Here is a 21,081-nt window from a genome sequence, read left to right as displayed (position 1 = left end):
CATCCAAACAAATCATCACAAGCATCAAAGATTCTCCATGAATATACTTCTCATACTCAAGCCAAACTGGTGGTGGAGGATCAAATCCACCAAAAGAGACAGATCAAGAACCATCATCCAAGGGTAACTTTATCCAAAAGAAAGCCTTCAGGAACTCATGTTTCATATACATGAACCTAGCAGATGACTGTAAACAAAGATCATGCATGCAGCTCAAGCTTGGGAGTTGGGCAGCTTGACGAGTATGGAGTGCTCCGGCTTGTGGTCGCATTCGAAGTCGAGATGCACAAATGCGCGTTCGACCTCTGGTAGTTCCTCGATCTTTATCTGCAGCGATTCTCCGATCGCATGGGCTTCTTTCAGAGGTAAATCTTCTGGGAGTTCGATGTCAACCTGCAGGTGGACAGAGCCACACTTTTGACTCAACAGAGGAGTAATAGTTCCATCTTCTATCTACTTCAGGACGATAACGAGAAAGATCACACCACCAAATCACCTCCACAAAGTAAAGGACCCCAAACGTATATGCTCGGACGGTATCGACACGTTTAATCCGAGGATGATGCCTTATCACAAGGTAAGTTAATTTCTGGAGCATCTCAGGTGGAGCTGACTGGCCAACCAGTGAGACTGCAATCAAGAATAATTCAATTAGAGAAGAAGAAATAGTATATATGTTAGTCAAAAAAGATGCTGCTGTTAAATGGATGGCTCATCAGACCTGCGTTCTCCCATACGGTTCCAGACCAATTTGTAATCGTATAGATCGCGAGAATAATAGCCCCAGCAGGATCGATCCACCAGTAGAACTTATCGCCAAGAATAGCAGCAGCCAGGCCAAGAACATTGGTCACAACATCAAAGTAATGGTCCTGGATATCGATAACAAGCCTTTGATATTGACATGATTAATACTCAATGTCTTCAAAAAAAAAAGGAAAAAAACTACATACAAACCATCAATCAAAGAGGAAAAATTAGTAGTATTAGGACCTTAGCATAGGCACGGACGATCTTGTTTCCGGAGGTCCTGCAGTAAAGCCACAGAGCTAGTTTTACAAAAGTGGCGGTCAGCATGATCGAATACAGCCACACCAGTTGAGCCGAGGTCATCTTGTCCGCAGGCTTGTTCTCAATCAGGCGTTCCAGAGCTTGAACAAAAACTTGAAATCCTAATAGAACATGGCATAGGTGGTGATATTACATACTGACAAATAGATGTAGCAAGTACCACAATCAACCCCTCAAACATTTTGTATAAAATAGAACATCTGATCATTCTACACAGACCATGACATGTTTGGATCACATGAGTTTTTTTATATACAGACAATGACAAGTCAATAGGTCTTTACCACCAAGTCTCATTTTCTGTGTCATAGTTTCCACAGTTCACTTTGTCTTCAGCTTCTTCGTATCCTATGGGCATGCTGATAATTCCTAACACCAGCCATGGCCTTTGCCCATCACAGTGCCAAAACAAAAGATCTAAGCATGTGATAGGACTGTGCTGACAAATGCTTCCTAAGTTGTCTTGCTACTTTAGTCAAGATTTCAAGTCTAAGTAGCAACAAGAGGCAGTAGTCCTCCACAACTTGCTCTGATTTCTGATGCATAATAATACATCCAGAAATCCTGATCATGTTATGAACCACACCGTATCGATAGCCTACTTTCATGGTGTAGCAAGTAGGAGTTGAATCAGACCTTTGCAAAGCAAATTCCACATGAATGTCATGGATTCAAAAGGCAGCACTCAAATTAGAGCTTCTAAGCAAAATTTCAGATATGAAGAGAATCCAGATTTCAAATGAAACATGTACCTAAAGTGGCCATGATAGCAGCAAATACGATGATGCCGACCGGTTGAACGCGCAACTTGCCGATCGGGTACTTGTATATGTTTATGTTTTTCATGGAAAGATGAGTAAACCAGAGAATGCCGCCCGCCATAAGATCTAGCAATGAATCAAGTGTCGAAGCAGCAATAGCTATGGATCCGCTTCGTATGGTAGCATAAATCTGCAGTCGAAAATTCACTTTAGTTTGCCATTTTGTGAAACATATCCTCGGATATCGAAAAACCGATAAATTAATTACACACTCACTAACTAGCATGCTAAAATCTCTTGTTTTTCTTTCATTTCTAAGGCTCCAAGAAATCAGTCAATCAATCAATCACCTTCAGTGCCAAGAGCGCAATGTTTGCATAGTTGGAGATCTTCATGGCAAATTCACTCTGCCTTTGCTCTTCAAGGTCCAGAGCTTCATCAACTACATTAGGTGTATTCAATGAGTCCACTTCCTCAAAGGATCTTAGGGTTGCAAACTGCTTCTCATAGTATTCCTTTTCCCCTGCAATCGACATAGAAATTAAAACATAGACATTCCACAAGCATTAGAACCTACCAATCAGTGAACGACAGTCTCCAAAACAACACTTTTTAGTTCTTCATACAGAAATAGCAAAAGAGGGATTTCCCAACACCCCAATCCCCTGAGAAATTGAAAGGAAATAAAGTTGAACTCCATCAAAATATCATCAAGAAATACAAGAGACTAGTACGATCAATGCACTTCAATCGGGAATCTCGATCTGAGATTTTGAGAGGGATTCCATTCCATAGATCAATTTATATACTTCAACAAGAAGTTGACCGGTTACCTTAGTCAATCATGTAGGTTAACAAAAGAGACGAATTCTTAAACTATTGCAGCTTACGTCACTCTTGCCATTTTCAACGCCAAGAAAAGAAGAGGGAGGCAAAAGGTCAACCTATTCTGCGATCAAAAGGGGGGATAAAGAAAAGCACAAGCTTTTAGCCTATCAAACGTAAGCTACGGATTGCTTCCGACGGGGAAGACGAAAAATGGCTGCTTTGATTCCACAGAAGATGAAAGAAATAAAAGAAACCAAATGGATTACAGGGAAATCACATGTCAAAAACAGAAAACGGAAATGGAGAGAGGAAAAATAAAAAGAAACGCAAGAAGGGATCTTTAAGGGACGGCCCGAACCTTCGAGGAGGTCCCTGGTCCGGGAGACGTCGATGGTGAAGGGACGCTCCGGGTCGACCCCGTGCTTCACCTTCTCCGGCAACCTGGCCACGAACTCGCCCCTCATCGAGTTCACCGAATTCTTACGCGGCACCCGGCGGACGGCGGCCAGCAGCGGCGCCCTCACCTCGTTCTCCTCCTCCGCCCTCCCGTTCTCCCCTCCCGCCATGATCTCTCTGTCACCCACCCACCCACCGCAAAGACGATCGAGGATCCAAAAACAAGGATAAGAGAGAAGAGGGAGGGAGAGACGGATCGGTGTTCGTATATATAGACATGACCAAACGCCCCACCTGACCAACGTACACCGCAAGGCCCGTTTCTTGTCTTTCTCTTGCTATTCTCACGCCGACTTATCCAACACTTTACTCTCTCTCTCTCTCTCTCTCTCTTTCTCTCTCTCTAATTTAATGTTAGAAAATTTAGCTTGGGAAGGCCGGTTTCATACTTTCTTCTGTAGCATTTAAAGATTAAATACATCATCAAATTTGACCATCAATTTAAAATATTAACGATGGATGAATGTCTATAGAGTAATTATACTTATTTTTAAAAATATTTATTATATTAAAATAATATTATTATAATATTTATTATCAATAATTATATTTAGTTTCATATTCACTGAGGAGCAGAGGAATCAATGTCTATTTTTTTAGACTCTCTCCAAGGATAAAATTATAGGTGCATATCTAAATAATAATGATTTAATCAAGAGATTTAGATTTTTCGTAAAGATTTAATTTGAGATGAAATTTGATTGATTTAGGATGTTATAATGAAATTAGCATAAAATATTCATTATATATTACATATTAATACTTATCATTTGCATCATTTTCTCTTTTATATATTTGTTTGTGAATTGATGGAATAGATAAAGAAGATGATGCACAAAGATAAATGAATGTGTTAAGTAATATTAGAATAAAGAGAAAAGGAAGGTCAGAATTAGGCAGCTTACCTTATTTATGTCAATGAACATGGATTGATGTGTTTGAATATTATATAAGCCATGTTGAAGTTTCTCTATTTGGCAACTTTCCATTTTAAAAATATTATGCACAGTAATGCCCAATTTTTTATATTTCATCAATTAGCATCTAAAGTTTTAGTATAATTAAAATGATATATATATATATATATATAAGAATAGATCTAAACCAATGGGTTTGGTTGGTATTGAAAGGGTTGCTGACTTTGTGGCCACACAGAGGCAGGACTGTTTCTAATGGAAGAGAGTTCAGAGGATGATGATGGATGTGACTCGATGTTTGCGACTGCAGTGCCGTCCACAAGAAGGAAGGCAGGTGATGTTGGTGTGCATGAAGAAGATTATTGGCAGAAGGCTTTTTATCGCTGCTTCTCTCTTTTGTTTGGATTCAGAATTATTGGCGGATGGACCACCGGAGATGCGGAGGAAACCAAACCAGGCAGGAGGATATCGCTAACGCAATGCTTCTGTGTCGTCCGGAAGCCCGCCGGTGGCCTCCACGTGACCCACTTTCCGCCTGCGTCGCCACCTGCCGAGATGAGGACAAGGTGGCGTGTTTTGGATTGGATTCGGAATCTTACTTGTCTTGGGAGGAGATGGCCACAACACCTTCGATTTGGTTCCTCGCCGGTGATTGATTACTGTGGTGGACTATCAGCTGTTAGAATCATCGTGCTTACGGAAACACAGATGCAGAGTTTCCAAGTAAGCCATCCGATCCTCTGTTACGTCGTCTGTTCGCCGCGGGGAAGAAGACAACTTGTCGGAAAGATATTTTTTGCTCTCGCCTCGAGAGAAGAAGAGCTTCGGTAAAGAAACCCGTATGATCCAAACCCTCGATTCCTTCTTCTTCCTCTGTTGTGGTGAGGTACGAACGGTACCCCCACAGCGGCCTCTGTTTGCATGTGAAGGTTAGTGCAGAGGACATCAATGGCCATCCCTGTTCTTCACTCATCTTTTAATATCTATAGTAATATAACATTAGATGATTTTTTTCCTGAAAAATCTCTCTTTTTTAGCTTTTTAATATTTACAGTAATATAATCTAACGCGTTTAGAAGTGATAAATGAGAATATAAAAATAAATTATATGTCAGAGGAATCAGAGTGTCACAATGTGACAAAGAAATGTCATAAATATCGATAAAGAGTGGGGTAATCCAAACTTACGAGTCTTCAAGGCAATAACATGGTTGAATTTATAAAAAACGATGATTGGATTGGCAATGACTATAAGAGAGATGTCTACGATGATGCATAAACGAATGAGATTGTGTGAGCGATACCTAACACGATGGATCGCCATAAAAGACGGGTGGGAAGCCCCGTTGTGACCACCTCATTTTCCTTTATCAAGATCAACAATCATGATATATCAGAAGGGTCTAATGACTAATGTGATGGAAAGCGATAGAAATAATAAGCGATGATGAGAGATATTTATAGAATTATCAGAAATATGAGCACCATTCGAAAAAAAAAAATCAAAGGCCACCTTACAAAATAAAATCATTTTTTATTTTATTTTTTACTTAAAGTAAAATTATTTTTTTTTCTCCACTAGTTAGTGGTTCTAGTTTTGTCGAATTGAAAATAAGAACCAAGTAGGTTCCAAGCGATTCTAGTTCTGAATTAATATCGCCTATTCAATATTTTTTATTTTTAATATTTTTAAAATATTTTTAATATTCTAGTTCTTTTTATTTTTTATTATGTATTTAGGATCAAATTATTAGAATTCAATTATACTAATTCAATTCTAGTTCGATTAAGTGATGATTGGATTCGAATGAAATCGTGAAGGCATCTAATTTCAAGGAGAGAACCCTTAATATCAAAAGAAGAATTAAATGAATTAATAATAAAAATATAGATGCTAAACATTGAGTATAAGATTTATGTGGCCTGATTTTTCTTATCTGCATTTACAAGACAGCTAAACTTTTTTATCATATAAACTTAATGAAATAGAACTAATATAATTCTCTCCTGAGTTAGATCAAACACAAACTCAAACCAATATAAACTTCAAACAACTCTGCTCTTAACCTCTTTAAATCTGCTATAAAAAAACAAATCCTAAGAGCACTCAAATCAAAACATTATATTCTTCGTTCAATTTGATTGTATTAGAGATCCATATATCCAAATAATAAAGGCAATAATAAATTGGGACTGTTTTAGATCCTGTGGATAGTGGTGAAGACTAAGACTGATTCCACCACCTCCTAAGACTAAAAATTCCTTCTCATACCAAAACTTTCGATTTCAATCTCTGTTCTTCCTTGTTTTTTGTCCTCCAATTTCAAACTTCTTCCAGAAGATGTCATTCGATTTCCTTCAACAAAACCACATATCTAATCATGAATGTGAACCGTGGAATTTTTTCTGTCAATGTTTTTTCTTCCTTGTTTGATTTTATTTTTTATTAATGAAATTACCCACACACACACACACACACACATATATATATATATAACAAAAATTAAAAAAAATATATACTTTTTTCTCAACATAATTTATTTTCCTTTGTTTGATTTTAATAAAAATTAAAATAAAACATATTTTCGTCGCCTGAGAGATTCGAACTCTCGCGGGGAAACCCCATGTACTTAGCAGGCACACGCCTTAACCACTCGGCCAAAGCGACGAATGTGTTACATTGCCCTAAATATTATATATAAAGCCATAATTATAATAGGAGATTTCCATCAACATGCACAGTTATCTGTGGGACTATTTCTTGCAGACAAAGCAAAGTTAGATCTGGTCAACGCATGACGCCGGTCAAATCTTCTCGTGTCGCACGGTCAAGTCTATGCCCACGTAAGACATCTCGGAATGTTCTCGGGTTCCACGTTGAGGAACCGGATCAGAAGCTACAGATCTCGTCTTCACGTGCTCGTTTCCCTCGCCAATGCCGTGCACGTTTCATCCTCGGGACTCGTATAACCCGCGTCCGCCATGGTTGGCACCTCCACCGCCGGGTAATGATGACGTAGAAGTCAACGATTTGACTTGGAGAAAGGCTATATTACTGGGCTCGACCGCCTCTGCCGGCTGCAGAACTCCCATCGTTGCGATCCTCCTCGGTATGGCCCCCGCCATGGACGAATTCTCCTCCGGCGTCAGTGATGTGCTTATGAAGGTGATCATCTTCGCACTCGTTCAAGCGCTGGTCTACCTCATCCTCACCAAGTCCTCCGACGTATTCTCCACCAACAGGATGAGGTCCCGCAGCTTCCGGCCGGCCCGGACGGTGAGCGTCCGCCGCTGGCTGGCCTTCCTCTCCGACATGCCTCCCGGCGGCGAGGCCTCGCCATCGTCGTCGTCCTCCTCGCGGTCTCCTCGGGATGATTCCTCGCCGGTCCACCGCAGAGATTAGCTTGTTCTCGAGGAGATGCGGATGACTGTGGTGTTGCTGTAATTATGATTCGTTCCTGCGTTTTGATGTTTGATGTTTGATGTTTGATGCTTGATGTTTGATGTTGTTGATCTCTTGCTGTAATGATGCTTAGACTTGGATGATAATATTATGAGATGAAGAACCAGATTTTACGATGAAAAGCACTCTGTGATCTGTCTGTGCAAGAACAGGATGTCGTCAAAGACCATCCAAGATCTTCATGCTTGGTTCATATCCAGCAGGGATTTCTCTGAAACTTGAGGCGAACACAGATTTGATGCTCTGATTCCCCCACTCCAATCTCTCCCACCACCCTCTCTCTCCAAATATCATCCTCAACTTCTCTGCACTCTTTGCTCCCAAGGGAAGCTGCTTCAGCTCCGAACAGTTGTACACGAGAATCCTCTCCAGACCAGGGAATGGCAATGCGTGATCTTTAATGCTCACCAACTTCTTCAGGTCGCGAAGATAGATGTATCTGAGATTGGGTAATGGGGTTCCGATCTTCTCTGCTTTTTCCTCCTCCATCACGCGCTCCATTTCGTCACAGTTCTGTACGTAGAGTTCTTGGAGGAGTGGAAGATGCAAAATCCATGTGATGTTCTTGAGGCTGTTGCAGCAGAGAAGGGATAGAAAGCGAAGGTTAGGGAGGCAAGCATGAGGTGGAACACCTCTCCAGATGACCCTTTCTAGCTCCGGGAGGCACACCAAATTGAGAACCTCTAGCTGATGCAGTCTCCAATTCGGAGCGTCATCAGCCTCCTCTCCCATGACCAATTCCTTCAAGCACCGGCTGGATTCGACCGTGAGGTTTCTGAGCCTCCCCATCTTGTTTCTGCTGAGCAGTGCCGGCAACAGATGGAGAGAGATCAAGCCTCGCAGCTCTCTGATGGTCAGGGAGTGCGTCGATACATGGCGTATGCTGAAAAGCCTGAGCAGAGATGGAATGTTCCTCACGGTGAATCCGACAGACCTTAGTTTTGGCAAGGACACCAGCTCTTCGAAGGTTATGCCACGGTGACCACGCACCGAAAGCCAATTCCAGTTCGCGAAGCCACTCATGTACAGGTTCAGTACCTGCAACATTCCCAGGCTTGAGATCACTCCACAAGGAATCGTCCGGAGCTCCGTCGTTCCCTCCAACTCCAAATGCCTCAAGCTCGTCAACTCTCGGATCTCCTCCGGCAAGCAAGCGATTTTTGTGTACGAAAGATCGAGGAACTGCAAGTTCACCAATGTGCCAACCTCTGCAGGGAGGCGCAAGAAGCCAGTGTGAGACAGATCCAAGTACCTCAGAGCTATCATGCAGGGAAACAGTCCATTTGGGATCTTGGAAAGACGCTTGTTTCCTCGGAGGATCAAAGATTGGAGGTCGGGGCAATTGCATGAATCAGGGAGTGCTGCAATGTCCTTGAACATGAGGGATATCGTCTCTGCTCTGCTCCACTCATCCCATCCTGTTCGACCACTGCTGTTGGCTCCCACCGACCATTTGTTTCTGCTGATCCCTTCCTCGGAAGCAATCCATGAGGCCATCTCTCGAACAACATCGTGCATCTCCAGACGACTGTTGCTCCTTTCGCTGTTCTTCAACAAGGACGAAGCTTTCAGGGTTTCGATCATGGCGTTCCCGATGTTATAAGCTTCATTGATGTCATCGAAATGGTGTGTTGATCCCAGACCCATCCAAGACCTGATGAGGTTTTCCTTCGACATGTGATAGCCTTCGGGCCACAAAGAACAGGACGAAAAGCACTGTCTCATCCTATGATCTCTCAAGCTTCCGCAGCTAACGTGCAGAAGAGCAAGCGATTCATCCTCTGCACTTGAGATTTCATGGAGCGGCGAGGTTTTGATCGACGAGATCACGCTTTGCCACTCCTCAGCCGTCTTCTTTGCGGCCATCGCCGACCCCATCGTGACAAGAGCAAGCGGCAAGCCGCGGCACTCCTTTGCGAGCGTGACCGCAAAGCTTCGGATTCTTTGATCTCCCACGGTATCCTCGCCGACCGTGGATTTGAATAGGTTCCACGCCTCCTCCCACTTCAGGCATTCCAAAATGAGGATCTTGTGAGCTTGCATTCTTCCAGCGATGTCCACCAGCCGCGTCGAGATCATCAGCTTTTGCTTGCGTCCGATGGCGCAGTCGCTCGACGGTTGCGGGATTCCAACCTTTGCCAGTTCCAGAGGTGCCCAAAGGTCATCCAACAGCAGCAAGAAGCTCCTCGCCTTCAGGAAGTCGAAGATGGCGGCAGCTCGGACGACCTCGCTATCGTCGTCGTTGAGGAGCAATCCGACCTCGTATGCTATGGCTCCCTGGAGCTTCTTGATATCGGGATCTTTACCGACCACAGCAAGCATCACATGATCAAACTCGGTTCTTGCAGCGCTGCCGCAGAACTGGTTGTTGATGCTCCTCAAGAGGGTGGTCTTACCGACGCCCCCTGTGCCATGTATCCCCACCACGCCTACTGCATCATCTGCAAGGTAACCGAGGGCCGTCTTCAGGTACGCCTCCTGTCCAACAATGGGATTCGGCACGGGCAACTCCCTGGCAGGACCAGGGGGCAACCTCTCAGTGACAATGAAGACGTCTCTTGCTGTTCTTAGAGTCGGCATCTCCGCCGCATCCACGTTGTCGGTACCTGTGCTTCTGGGAGAGACAGGAGGCAATCTTACAGTCACATCGTCGTCATCTTTTCTGCTCTGATGATGCTTATAGGCCGATCTCTTGCTGCTCTTGCATGTGCACCAGCAGCTCTTGGAGCAACAACCGGCGAGGCACTTCTTCTTCTTCTTCTGCTTGCTACTCTGGCCCTCGAAGACGCCGGCGGCATCTTTCGAGCTGTCGGAGGTTCTGGCGCAAACTTCCATCGCCGGAACCACCTTCGAGAACCACTTCTTGACGGCGCGTTTCCGTGGTTCTGCTTTGGTACCTCTCATTCTGTGGAGGACGTACGTCGTTCCTCGACGCTCGCGAGAGATGTGCTTCTGAGCTGGAACGGACAATCTCCGACCAGCTCCTCAATCGGATTCCATACGCCACTAGCAGAAGGGCCGATGACGGGAGAAGAAAACGGAACGAACTCAATTGTCAGCTACGTAAAGACAGGATAACTCATCGAGGATCGACATCGAAGCAGCAGAGATCGAGGAACAATGCTGGGGTGGTTTGAGGACAAGAAGGACAAAGACAGCAGGAGGTCATGGTTGACCTTTTCCTTGTTTCGTGCAGGTCAACCCTCAGGGTAGTGGGCAACACAACACAGGCAAACTTCTCCTCGGGCTAATGACATGCAGGCAATTGCTCCGACGTTGAATTCAAGGATGTCATGCGAAGCACAACTTTTCAGACGTTGACTAAAGAAGAGAACAAAAGGTGACCATTGCACATCTTGATTGAAGTATGGTCGATTCACGATGGAAGACGAATACTATGCGTTCTCAAAAGAGAGAATATAGTTCAATTCAACCACCTTATTCTTAATTGCGACAGAAATATTAATTGGGACATTACGGTATTATTGTATGTTATAATTGTCATTAAATGCATGCGTTTAAGTGCTTCGCATGTCTAATTTGTCTAATACATTGGTCACTCAATATATTCGATGTGGGTGCTCCACCAAGTTCTTGACGAAGTGGTTGCAGAATCAATTTCCTTTGATATGATCCATTCACGAAATTTCAATTAATTTTCAATAATAAATTAAGCATATGAGAAAGCTTACCAAATTATTCTTATAAATATTTTAAAGGCCAATATGATTAAGATGTATTGGATAATCGACTTTTTCTTACCAATAAATGTCGAATATATATATATATATATATAACTAAGAATTTAGGTCCAATTTATATCAATTAATTAGTGGAGTAGAAGTAGTAGAATAGTCTTACGATCACTATCCATTAAGATTCAACCCTACATCATACGGATTCATCCCAACAAATATTAATTAGACAGGTTATTAGGTGCATTATCACTCACAAATTAAACATTTGCAATGCTTATTTATTAATATTTATAATAATTATTATATCTTCTCAAATTGCAAGAAATAAGAAAAAATGACCAACAATTGATGGAAATATCAATGCATGTATGTATACCATTAAATGGTCCATTCCCCATACAATAACAATAATCCCCATTAACATATATATCATTCCCAAAATTCCAATATTAATCCTCAATACGCAGTTTATGGAGGACTTATTGACGCCTTCACCACACTAACAATTCGACCTCTGATCAGCTCGCGTTGACCAGCCTGCAGTTGCTTCTGATCTCTCCGTCGCTCCCCGTCAGCGGGCTAATATTCCCCATGTTGATCATCGACAAAGCAAAGCTTTCGAAGAAGGCGGTCTGGTTGCCGGCGTAGATGCCCACGATCGAGGCGATGGGATCGTTGCTGGTCGAGTAGAGCTGTTGGTCTGATGCGAGGAGGCCCTCGTTGCTCTGAAGGTTGAGGTAGTAGGAGTTGTCGAAGGCGTCGGGGGTGCTCAGGTCGAGATTGTTGAGGGTTGTCTCGTTCCCTCCGTCCGGGCAATTCGCTTGCAAGGTCGTCAGGTAGGAGGTGTTCAGGGTCGGGTCTGCGATCCCTGTGCCGTTGAAGTTGTAGAGGCGATCGCTGAAGGCGCCACAGCGTGCGCGGCCGAAGGTGTGAGCTCCTGTTGCAGGTTTGATGGCAAGGAAAACAGGTGGAGTACTCAGAGGAGGATTCTTTCATGCATGGCATTGCTTCGGAGATTAATGTGGTGTGCATGCGAACCTGAGAGGGTGACGAGGTCGGTGTCGTTGAGGCCGACGGCGGCGAACTTGGACTTGAGGATGTCTAGGGGTTCGAAGGGGCTTGGAAGGTTGGTGTTGGCGCCGGTCAGGTTTGCTGTGGTGCCGTCTCTTCTTCCAAGTTGCACCGTCCATGATGGACCTCCAGACTGCGACAGAAGGCGATATGAGAGACTTCTCTCTGTAGCTTAAAAGCTCTGAAATCTATTCAGACAGCTTTGCATGCATCTAATCTCATGCATCAAACAATCTCGTAATCAGTGAGTTGGCATGAATTATATGCCCCGCATGAGAAGACAGAATAATCCCAAGTGCATCCACATCAAACATCGATGACCATTCATGGAGCTACTGATGTCTCTAGCATCAGTAGCAGAATCACGGCACATACCTGCTAAGCGAATGCATGGTTGGGCTCCTCTGCTTTGGTTTCCATCAAAGAAGGAAAGAAGAGAGAGAGAGAGAGAGAGAGAGAGAGAGGATGGACTTACTAAGCTGACAGAAGCTTCAGCTGCAAGGGCGAGGATATCAGCGCAGGAGATAACTCCTGGGCAAACATACTCGACCGTCATCTTGATCGCATCGATCACATCAAAACCCCGAAGAGAGTTGCTGTTCGGGGGCGCGTCCTTCTCGCTGACAATCGCAGTGCTGTTGTCGAGCAAAACCGACCCATCGCAACCCTAAACACATGCGTATGTAGCTTCATCAAAGCCTAACTTTGAGGGAAGCCCCGAACCAAAGAAACAGTACTAAAAGAATGTAAATCTACATCGACGAAGCAGTCGTGGAAATGGAGCCGGAGGAGGCTGGCCGGCATCCGGGGGTCGGAGCTCTGGACTAGTTGAACGATGGTCTGCACTATGTCGGATACATTAGGGCAGGTGCTGTCGTAGAATGCGGGGCTTAGCTGAGCTTGGGATCCATGGAGAAGGAAGGCCATGAGGGTGGCCACAGCCAACACACCCGAAACATAACACGACGACATGGTGCAGTACAATGCTTCCTATCGTATGGTTTGCCTTATGCGATGTATGAGACTCGTAACACAGACATATTTATACACTGAGGAGGGAATATATGCTTCCAATTCGTATGGATTGACTTCTTGGAAGGTGAAGGATGAGAAGAATGACTTGTTGTCACGTCCCCAACGCTTATATTTTTCTGTGTGTTCTGTAGAATTGATCTGTGACCTTAAGCCAGATTGGGAGTCGATTTCTCTGCTTAACATTAGCTTTGTGCTCCAGAAATGAAGCCTAATCACATGACGTGCACGCAGTCAACAAATAGCGACCGGGATGCTCGCGCTCGCTTGGGTTTAATATCCAAGAATATATAGCTCTACGTTTCATTAATATTTATTATGTGGCAAATGGTATGATGATTCCCAACACTCGAAGGAGTTTTATATGATACATCGAGTGATGGGAGCTTCATTGTTGAAGAAACAATGTAATATAATTAAGGCATGGAAAGTGAGTGCTCAAGTAACCATGAAAGCCATTTCTACCTGCACAGAGAAGAACGTGTTGTAGTTTAATGTGCATCATCAACGTTTGCAACATGCTGCTGCAACATCCTTGCACCAAACTTCCACCAACGTAGCCAAGCATTGATCCTTGAACAGCATTGATCATTGATCATCCATTATTTAGTGAAATATGTTAGATTATCTGGATAATTACATCGATAAATTAAATATATTTGATTCGAAATTGTCCAAAAACCCTAAAATACTGGATGAATAAGCAAATATTACTTTTACCTCTTCCACTAAACTTCTATTACTTTTCCTTTCTTTATATAAAGTGCCTTCGCAAATCTGTATTCTAAGCTGCGGGGAGTCATTAAGAGGACCGCATTGACTGCAAGGTTAATGCGAGCTTACGTGCCACCTTAGCTTTGCCAACCTCTATAAATCCATCTCCACCCTTAAGACTGCAACCACACATACAAGATCTTAGATCGCCACTGTGCCTGCCCACAGATACAGAAGATGGAGTCTCGCAGATTTTCTAGCAGCCTTTCCTTGCTTGCAGCTCTGACAGTGCTGTGTCTCTGCATGGGCGTGAGATCACAACTAAGCACTAATTTCTACGCAGAGAGCTGCCCTAATGTGTTTAAGGTGGTGCGAGGTGAGGTTGCTGATGCCCTTAAGAAGGAGGCGAGGATGGCGGCTTCGCTGCTTAGGCTTCACTTCCATGATTGTTTCGTGAACGTGGGTTTCATTGCTAATTAATGGCAGCTTTTACTGATCTTTATTCCTGATAGCTAACAGATGTATTGATGCAGGGCTGTGACGGCTCGGTTCTTCTTGATGGGAGTGATGGTGAGAAGTTTGCTTTCCCCAACCGAAACTCGGTGAGGGGATTCGACGTCGTCGACTCCATCAAGACTGCCGTGGAGAACGAATGCAGTGAAACTGTGTCATGCGCAGACATACTCGCCATCGCAGCAAGAGACGCAGTTGTCTTGGTAAATACTGTACCACGAACATCATCATCGGTGCTATGAGGAACTCAAACGAATGCTACCTTCTCTGTGACTGCAGAGCGGTGGCCCTTCGTGGAAAGTCCCCCTGGGAAGAAGAGATGGCTTGGTGGCCAACCAAACAGGAGCTAACACTAACCTTCCTGCTCCATTCCACTCCATCAACACCATCAAAAACAAGTTTGCTGCTGTTGGTCTTGACATCACCGACGTCGTCGCCTTGTCAGGTTCACCGTCAACTCCATCTCCATCTGTACAGCACGAGGATTGCATCTGTTTACCCGACGAGCTTGTCGCTGACTGTACAGGTGGGCACACCATCGGCCGGGCACGGTGCTTGGCATTCCGCAGCCGTCTCCTCAGCTTCTCCCCGACCAGTTCGGCGGACCCGTCGCTGGACTCGACCATGGCTTCGGAGCTGCAGAGCCTCTGCCCGCAGGACGACGACGGCAGCACGGCCGCGGCGCTCGACCGCAGCTCGGTCAATGCGTTCGACAACCATTACTTCAGTAATCTGCTGAACCAGAGGGGGCTGCTGCCGTCCGACCAAGGCCTGTTCTCCAGCGACGAGGGGGTGGCGACCACCAAGGATTTGGTCGAGGCGTACAGCAAAGATGCAGGTCTCTTCTTCAAAGACTTCGCCAACTCCATGATCAAGATGGGCAACATAAGCCCCCTCACTGGCTCAGTTGGAGAGATACGTAAGAACTGCAGGGTGGTGAACTAATCGAGATGGCACCAAATCTGTATAGAGATCAATAAAATGGTAGTCTATGCTGCCATCTGTTCTTGTGGAAATCTGGCTAAATGATCCAAAGGACTGCATAATTCCACGTGGAAATCTGTTCTCTACTTTAACCAAGATTGTCTCAAGAAAGGATTAATCGAGTCACATTTTCATATAGTTAGTTTGTAGAAGGGTGTAATTGGAAAATGTTAAGCACATAAATTACACGTGTGTGTGAATATATCATTCCATATATTAACAGTGGTATATATGTAAAAGAGTATACCGTTCCGTATATATATCATTCGTCACTGCTACGGCCTTCCTTTCCGCGAATCTTCTCGCTCCGATCGCGCGCGGTGGGGCGATGGATCTGGTCCGGGTGGCGGCGCTGCTGCTGTGCTTCGGGGTCGCCGGCGTCGTATCAGAAGCCTCCGACCACCGATACAAGCAGGGGGACCCCGTCCCCCTGTACGCCAACAAGGTCGGCCCCTTCCACAACCCTAGGTGAGATCTCCTCCTCCTCCTCTGTCCCCGATGTCGTCCAAGATTCGCTAGTTCTTCGACCCCTTAAAAAATGAGACTCGCGGTGTGTCGAATTAGAAGTTACTCGTGTCAGGTCTCTGAAAGATTGCTCTCTCGTGAGATTTTGATTCTTGATTTCAAGTCGGAAAGTTCATGATTCTTCACCCGTATCATTCTTCCGGCCACACGATCACCATCTGACATGTCGCTTTCTTATTCCCTGTATGTGATGACCACGTATCTGGAATTCAAGATGGATGAACCATTTATTGCTGCACACGGAAGCAAAATATGAAAGAATTGCTGAACATATTAAAAGTTGAAGGAGGATACCATTTAAAGAATTAAGGATGCTTTATTTATTGGACCTAAAGACATTTCTGGATGTTTGAGTTAATAAATTCGATTCTTTTAACATACTGTTTTCTTGTATCAGTATGCTTATATTGTTTGTATTTCTTTGTAGCGAGACGTATCGGTTCTTTGATCTTCCCTTCTGCATTCCAGGTTGGTATCCAGTTCACAGAATTTATCCAACTATCTCATGCATGCTCTTCTATATTTTGTCTTGATTCATTAGCTGATGTTGGTGCCAGACCATGTAACCGAGAAAAAGGAAGCGCTTGGCGAAGTTCTGAATGGGGACCGTCTGGTTGGGGCCCCATACAAGCTTGACTTCCGAGTTGATTATGACTCTGAACTGCTTTGCAAGAAGAAGATTACTAAAGGAGACGTTGCCAAGTTCAGGGATGCAGTCACGAAGGACTACTACTTCCAGATGTATTATGACGACCTCCCCATATGGGGATTCATAGGGAAGGTTGACAAAGAAGGGAAGGATCTGAGCAACGACAAGTACTATCTTTACAGGCATATCCACTTTGATATCCTCTACAACAATGACCGTTTGATTGAGATTACCGTGCACACGGATCCCAATTCTGTGGCTGACCTCACTGAGGACAAGGATATTGAAGCGGAGTTCTTGTATTCGGTCAAGTGGAAGGAGACAACCATGCCATTTGAAAAGAGGATGGAGAAATGCTCACAGTCCTCTTCATTGCCCCATAACTTGGAGATTCATTGGTTCTCAATAATAAATTCATGTGTCACAGTTCTTCTCTTGACTGGATTTCTTGCCACAATTCTCATGCGGGTGCTAAAGAATGATTTTGTCAAGTAAGTTTCCTGTTCGAATTCTCCTGTAGTTTTACATTTCCATGTTTGATGTTTGCGCATTCAGATTCTTACTATAGAATGGTTTCTTCAGATTTTTGACTGCAATGGAGCTTGCTTCATAAGTTTTGTGCACAACATGTGTAGTTAATAGATCGCAACAATCAGCTAAGAATTGTATGATTGGTAAATTTTTTGTCTTAGCTGCGGACAGTTTTGCTTGATAGGTACTGTAACAATATCTGATGTTTTAAGGATTTCTTGACAGATACTCTAGAGTAGTTACGTAGATAATAGATCATTCGTTTAAAGTGTAATGGCTTGTGCTTTGTTTCCTTTCTTGCATTCTGACTAGTATTCTTTAACCATAAATGCTTTCTTATTCGTGCTCCTGTCGAAGGTATGCTGATGATGAGGAGTCTGCCGAGGACCAAGAAGAGAAGGTGGAAGTATATCCATGGTGATGTCTTCAGATTTCCAAAGAACAAATCACTGTTGGCTGCTTCTCTTGGTTCTGGAACACAGTTATTTGCCCTGTGAGTATTGCTGGTAAATCTTATTTTTCTTATATTGAGGAAGAATTGAATCTGCTTTGAACTTTCTATCTGAATTTAGGTTGTACTGGTAGATTAACCTGCATATTTAGGATATTGAAACTTCCACCAAGATTAAGTTGATTCTGTGCCTGAAAGTGACATATTGCACCTATTTTGACCTATGCAGCACGGTTTTCATTTTTGTTCTTGCACTTGTTGGAGTCTTTTACCCATACAATCGAGGGGCGCTTTTTACCGCTCTGGTGGTCATATATGCACTCACCTCCGGCATTGCTGGATTTACTGCTACATTCTTCTATTTTCAACTCGAAGGAACAAATTGGGTACTTTTATCGTTGGCATTGTTTCCTCTGTTCTTCTCTTTTCGATACTTCCACTTTTGCATGTAGCAAATGATGCCATGTGATTTCATCTATGGTTATGAAGTGGCTTACATCTATCCTCAAAATAAACATAATCCACATATTAATGCATTAATAAAGTAATCTGGGTTATAAATCACTTTTAATTTTTTTTCATATTTGTTGTATGTGCAGGTAAGGAATTTGCTCTTGACGGGATGCCTTTTTTGCGGGCCTCTGTTCCTCACATTCTGCTTTCTTAATACGGTCGCAGTTGTGTATAGTGCTACTGCAGCACTACCATTTGGAACCATTGTTGTTATTGTTCTTATTTGGACACTAGTCACTTCCCCCTTGCTTGTTTTGGGTGGAATTGCTGGGAAGAATAACAAAACAGAATTCCAGGCCCCTTGTCGAACAACAAAGTTTCCTAGAGAAATTCCACCACTGCCCTGGTTTCGAAGAACTATTCCACAGATGGCAATGGCTGGTTTCTTGCCATTCAGTGCGATCTACATTGAGCTTTACTACATATTTGCCAGTGTCTGGGGCCACAGGATATACATCATCTATGGCATTCTCTTCGTAGTTTTCATCATTCTCCTCATTGTCGCTGCTTTTGTCACTGTGGCACTGACCTATTTTCAGCTTGTGGCTGAAGATCATGAATGGTGGTGGAGGTAAACCAGATACCTTTTTTTACCCCTGAAAATAGGTGGAGGTATTCGTAAAAGCATGCACATGTTCACATTTACTTTTCAAGAAGTAATCTGTGCTTCATATGTTCTGCTCTTATCCATATTTGTCAGCAGTAATTTGTTGCAAGGTTCTTTTCTATGAGAGCTTCTTTCTTGGTATCATGATGTTTCACATAAGTTTATTAGAAAGTTTTGAAAATGTGTCATTGTCATGTGCTGAAAGCTTGGTAACTATAGAAATATATGCTTCTATTGGCCTCTGTTCCGTTAGAAGTATGATATGTTAGAAGTATAATGCGTTTTAGCATCAATCTTTTCATTCTCATCTTGTTTTTATTTATCATATTTGTTATGCAGAGTTGCTTCATTGAGTCCTCATCATTCTTGTTTCTCTGATGGTGTCAACTTCACATTTTGATGACCTGAAATATCTCCACATGCATTTTTTTCTTCCTCTGACTCATTTGTTAATGATATATTGTTTTAGTAGCAGACTTATCACTCGCAACTTCTATCTTTATTAGTCATCTTTCTTTTATGGAGCCATTTGCTTGCTCCTTAAAGTACTCATATTTCCACCTGTCTTTGTTTTTCTTTGCCTCCAAATTTCTACTTAGTTATTTTTCATGGACAATTCAATTAAAGTAGTTTTTTTTTCCTCTAGTGTAGTGCAATCTTCTTGCAACTGTGAAAAGGTTCACAAAGGTTCTTACGTTGCCTTTGGTTATAATCTGGAAGATTTCTATTGTGAATCTTTGTAGAAAAACACATTAGTGTATTAGGTTTCAGCAGACCTGGTTCACCTGGATCACAAAAAATGAAACTTTTAACATAATAATTCTGATAGGCATTATCTGTTCTGTAATCTATCCTCTAATCATGATGTTTTCTCTTGGTCCAAACAAAGTCTTCTACCTGGTGTATATTTACTCATTCATCGTGCAAATTATTTGAGTTTATCCATATTGTTGCAGTTTCCCATTCTGGTCCTTTGATTTATATCTCCTACAATATATTTTCTTTTTGCAGATTTTGCATACATATCAGTGCATGTGAAATGAAACAAAATCATTAAAGCATGATCTCCAAAATCCCATCTGACTCCGTGCTTTCTGTTAAGTGACCTAATTTAGCATCTCTTATCCTGATGCAGGTCTTTCCTATGTGGAGGATCAACTGGTCTATTTGTGTATGGGTATTGTTTGTACTACTACTTCGCCTGCTCAGATATGTCAGGGTTTATGCAGACATCTTTTTTCTTCGGGTACATGGCTTGCATCTGTTATGGCTTCTTCCTAATGCTTGGGACGGTTGGTTTCCGTGCTGCTTTGTTTTTTGCGCGCCACATATATCGATCAATAAAGTGTGAGTAGCTTATTGGCACCAGATCAGTTTGAGATAGGCCCAGAAAGAAAATACCATGCAACACTCATGTGCAATAGGGAAGGAGCAGCAGTAAGTCTAAGATTAGGGATATTGTTATGAGAAAAGGTCACTCTCTAATAAGTTTTATATGTTTGGTCTCAAAGTCCTTGTTAGGTTTTCTTTTCAACATTCAAATGCTCATTTTTCCTATTTTGTTAAAAAGATGTATTAAAAAGATACAACTTGCAGCTTTATTCACATTTGGATCTTTTATATGGCTCACTGTGTCTGATGAAATTAGTTCTTGGGTAAATGTGATTGATGTCGTGCAATAGTGAGTCCAAACTTTTGTGCCATGCAATTTAATTTTAGGTACAGGATCAAGTGGAATCTCATGCATGCATGCATGCATGCATCGAAATAGAGAGTTAAAAGAAGATGCAGGAACCCTCTTTTTTCTGGATAGGTACGAAAAGATAAGGGTGAGAGCTGCCATTCATATTTGCATCTCCATTTCTTGCCTTTGTTTGCAGAAGATTCATGTATAGTCCTTCCATGCAGGAAGTAGTCAGGAGACATGGAAGAGAGCAGATGAATTACCCGACACATTTTGGATGGAAGCTTTCTCGGCTGACTATGAGATCGGCCCTTTTTCATTCTTGATATGAGATCGGCCCTTTTTCATTCTCTGGATGCCACTAATCACTCGTTTCACTATTCTGATGTGCCAGATGGGATCAAAAGATTATTGCATATTTGCTAACTATTCTACACTTGGCGATGACCATAATAGAACTGGGATTTAGATCTCAATGATATAGTCAAGTCATTACGGGAGCTCCTTGTGGCAGGTATCATTGTTTTTTTCATTGATAGATAAATCTGTTTCATATTCAAGATCTTATTTTCCTGTTTTTTAAGGATTTATTCTCAATATGACTGCAGCAGAA

At 42.9% G+C, this 21,081-nt stretch overlaps 4 protein-coding genes, 1 non-coding gene and 1 pseudogene across 5 annotated transcripts; 2 read left to right on the top strand and 4 right to left on the bottom strand.

The window, feature by feature from the left end:
• Nucleotides 1-20: 20 nt before the first annotated feature.
• LOC135614696 (metal tolerance protein 4-like) lies at nt 21-3,241 on the bottom strand. Its single transcript, XM_065112325.1, has 7 exons — nt 3,019-3,241; nt 2,183-2,355; nt 1,824-2,022; nt 994-1,172; nt 722-872; nt 497-630; nt 21-393 (listed from the first exon to the last, which is right to left on the bottom strand). The coding sequence occupies exons 1-7, from the start codon at nt 3,224-3,226 to the stop codon at nt 214-216; spliced, it is 1,224 nt and encodes a 407-aa protein (XP_064968397.1). The 5' UTR covers nt 3,227-3,241; the 3' UTR covers nt 21-213.
• Nucleotides 3,242-6,619: 3,378 nt separating this feature from the next.
• On the bottom strand, nt 6,620-6,701 carry TRNAS-GCU (transfer RNA serine (anticodon GCU)). The gene has a single exon. It is a non-coding gene; the product is annotated as a tRNA-Ser (tRNA).
• Nucleotides 6,702-7,655: 954 nt separating this feature from the next.
• Nucleotides 7,656-10,400, bottom strand: LOC103988352 (probable disease resistance protein At5g63020). Its single transcript, XM_009406892.3, has one exon. The coding sequence runs from the start codon at nt 10,398-10,400 to the stop codon at nt 7,656-7,658; it is 2,745 nt and encodes a 914-aa protein (XP_009405167.3).
• Nucleotides 10,401-11,539: 1,139 nt separating this feature from the next.
• LOC135614694 (peroxidase A2-like) lies at nt 11,540-13,275 on the bottom strand. Its single transcript, XM_065112321.1, has 4 exons — nt 13,022-13,275; nt 12,741-12,932; nt 12,233-12,398; nt 11,540-12,131 (listed from the first exon to the last, which is right to left on the bottom strand). Exons 1-4 carry the CDS (start codon nt 13,235-13,237, stop codon nt 11,713-11,715), a joined length of 993 nt encoding a protein of 330 aa, XP_064968393.1. The 5' UTR covers nt 13,238-13,275; the 3' UTR covers nt 11,540-11,712.
• A 942-nt stretch (nt 13,276-14,217) lies between these two features.
• LOC103988351 (peroxidase 59-like) lies at nt 14,218-15,479 on the top strand. Its single transcript, XM_009406891.3, has 4 exons — nt 14,218-14,470; nt 14,545-14,727; nt 14,804-14,969; nt 15,051-15,479. Exons 1-4 carry the CDS (start codon nt 14,249-14,251, stop codon nt 15,467-15,469), a joined length of 990 nt encoding a protein of 329 aa, XP_009405166.2. The 5' UTR covers nt 14,218-14,248; the 3' UTR covers nt 15,470-15,479.
• A 293-nt stretch (nt 15,480-15,772) lies between these two features.
• Nucleotides 15,773-20,431, top strand: LOC135614693 (transmembrane 9 superfamily member 2-like; annotated as a pseudogene).
• The last annotated feature ends 650 nt before the right edge of the window (nt 20,432-21,081 follow it).

The sequence above is a fragment of the Musa acuminata genome, chromosome BXJ2-6, assembly GCF_036884655.1.
Source record: "Musa acuminata AAA Group cultivar baxijiao chromosome BXJ2-6, Cavendish_Baxijiao_AAA, whole genome shotgun sequence".
Lineage (NCBI taxonomy): Eukaryota > Viridiplantae > Streptophyta > Magnoliopsida > Zingiberales > Musaceae > Musa > Musa acuminata.
The sequence above is the reverse complement of the archived record's forward strand: the minus strand, read 5'-3'. Positions and strand labels throughout refer to the sequence as shown.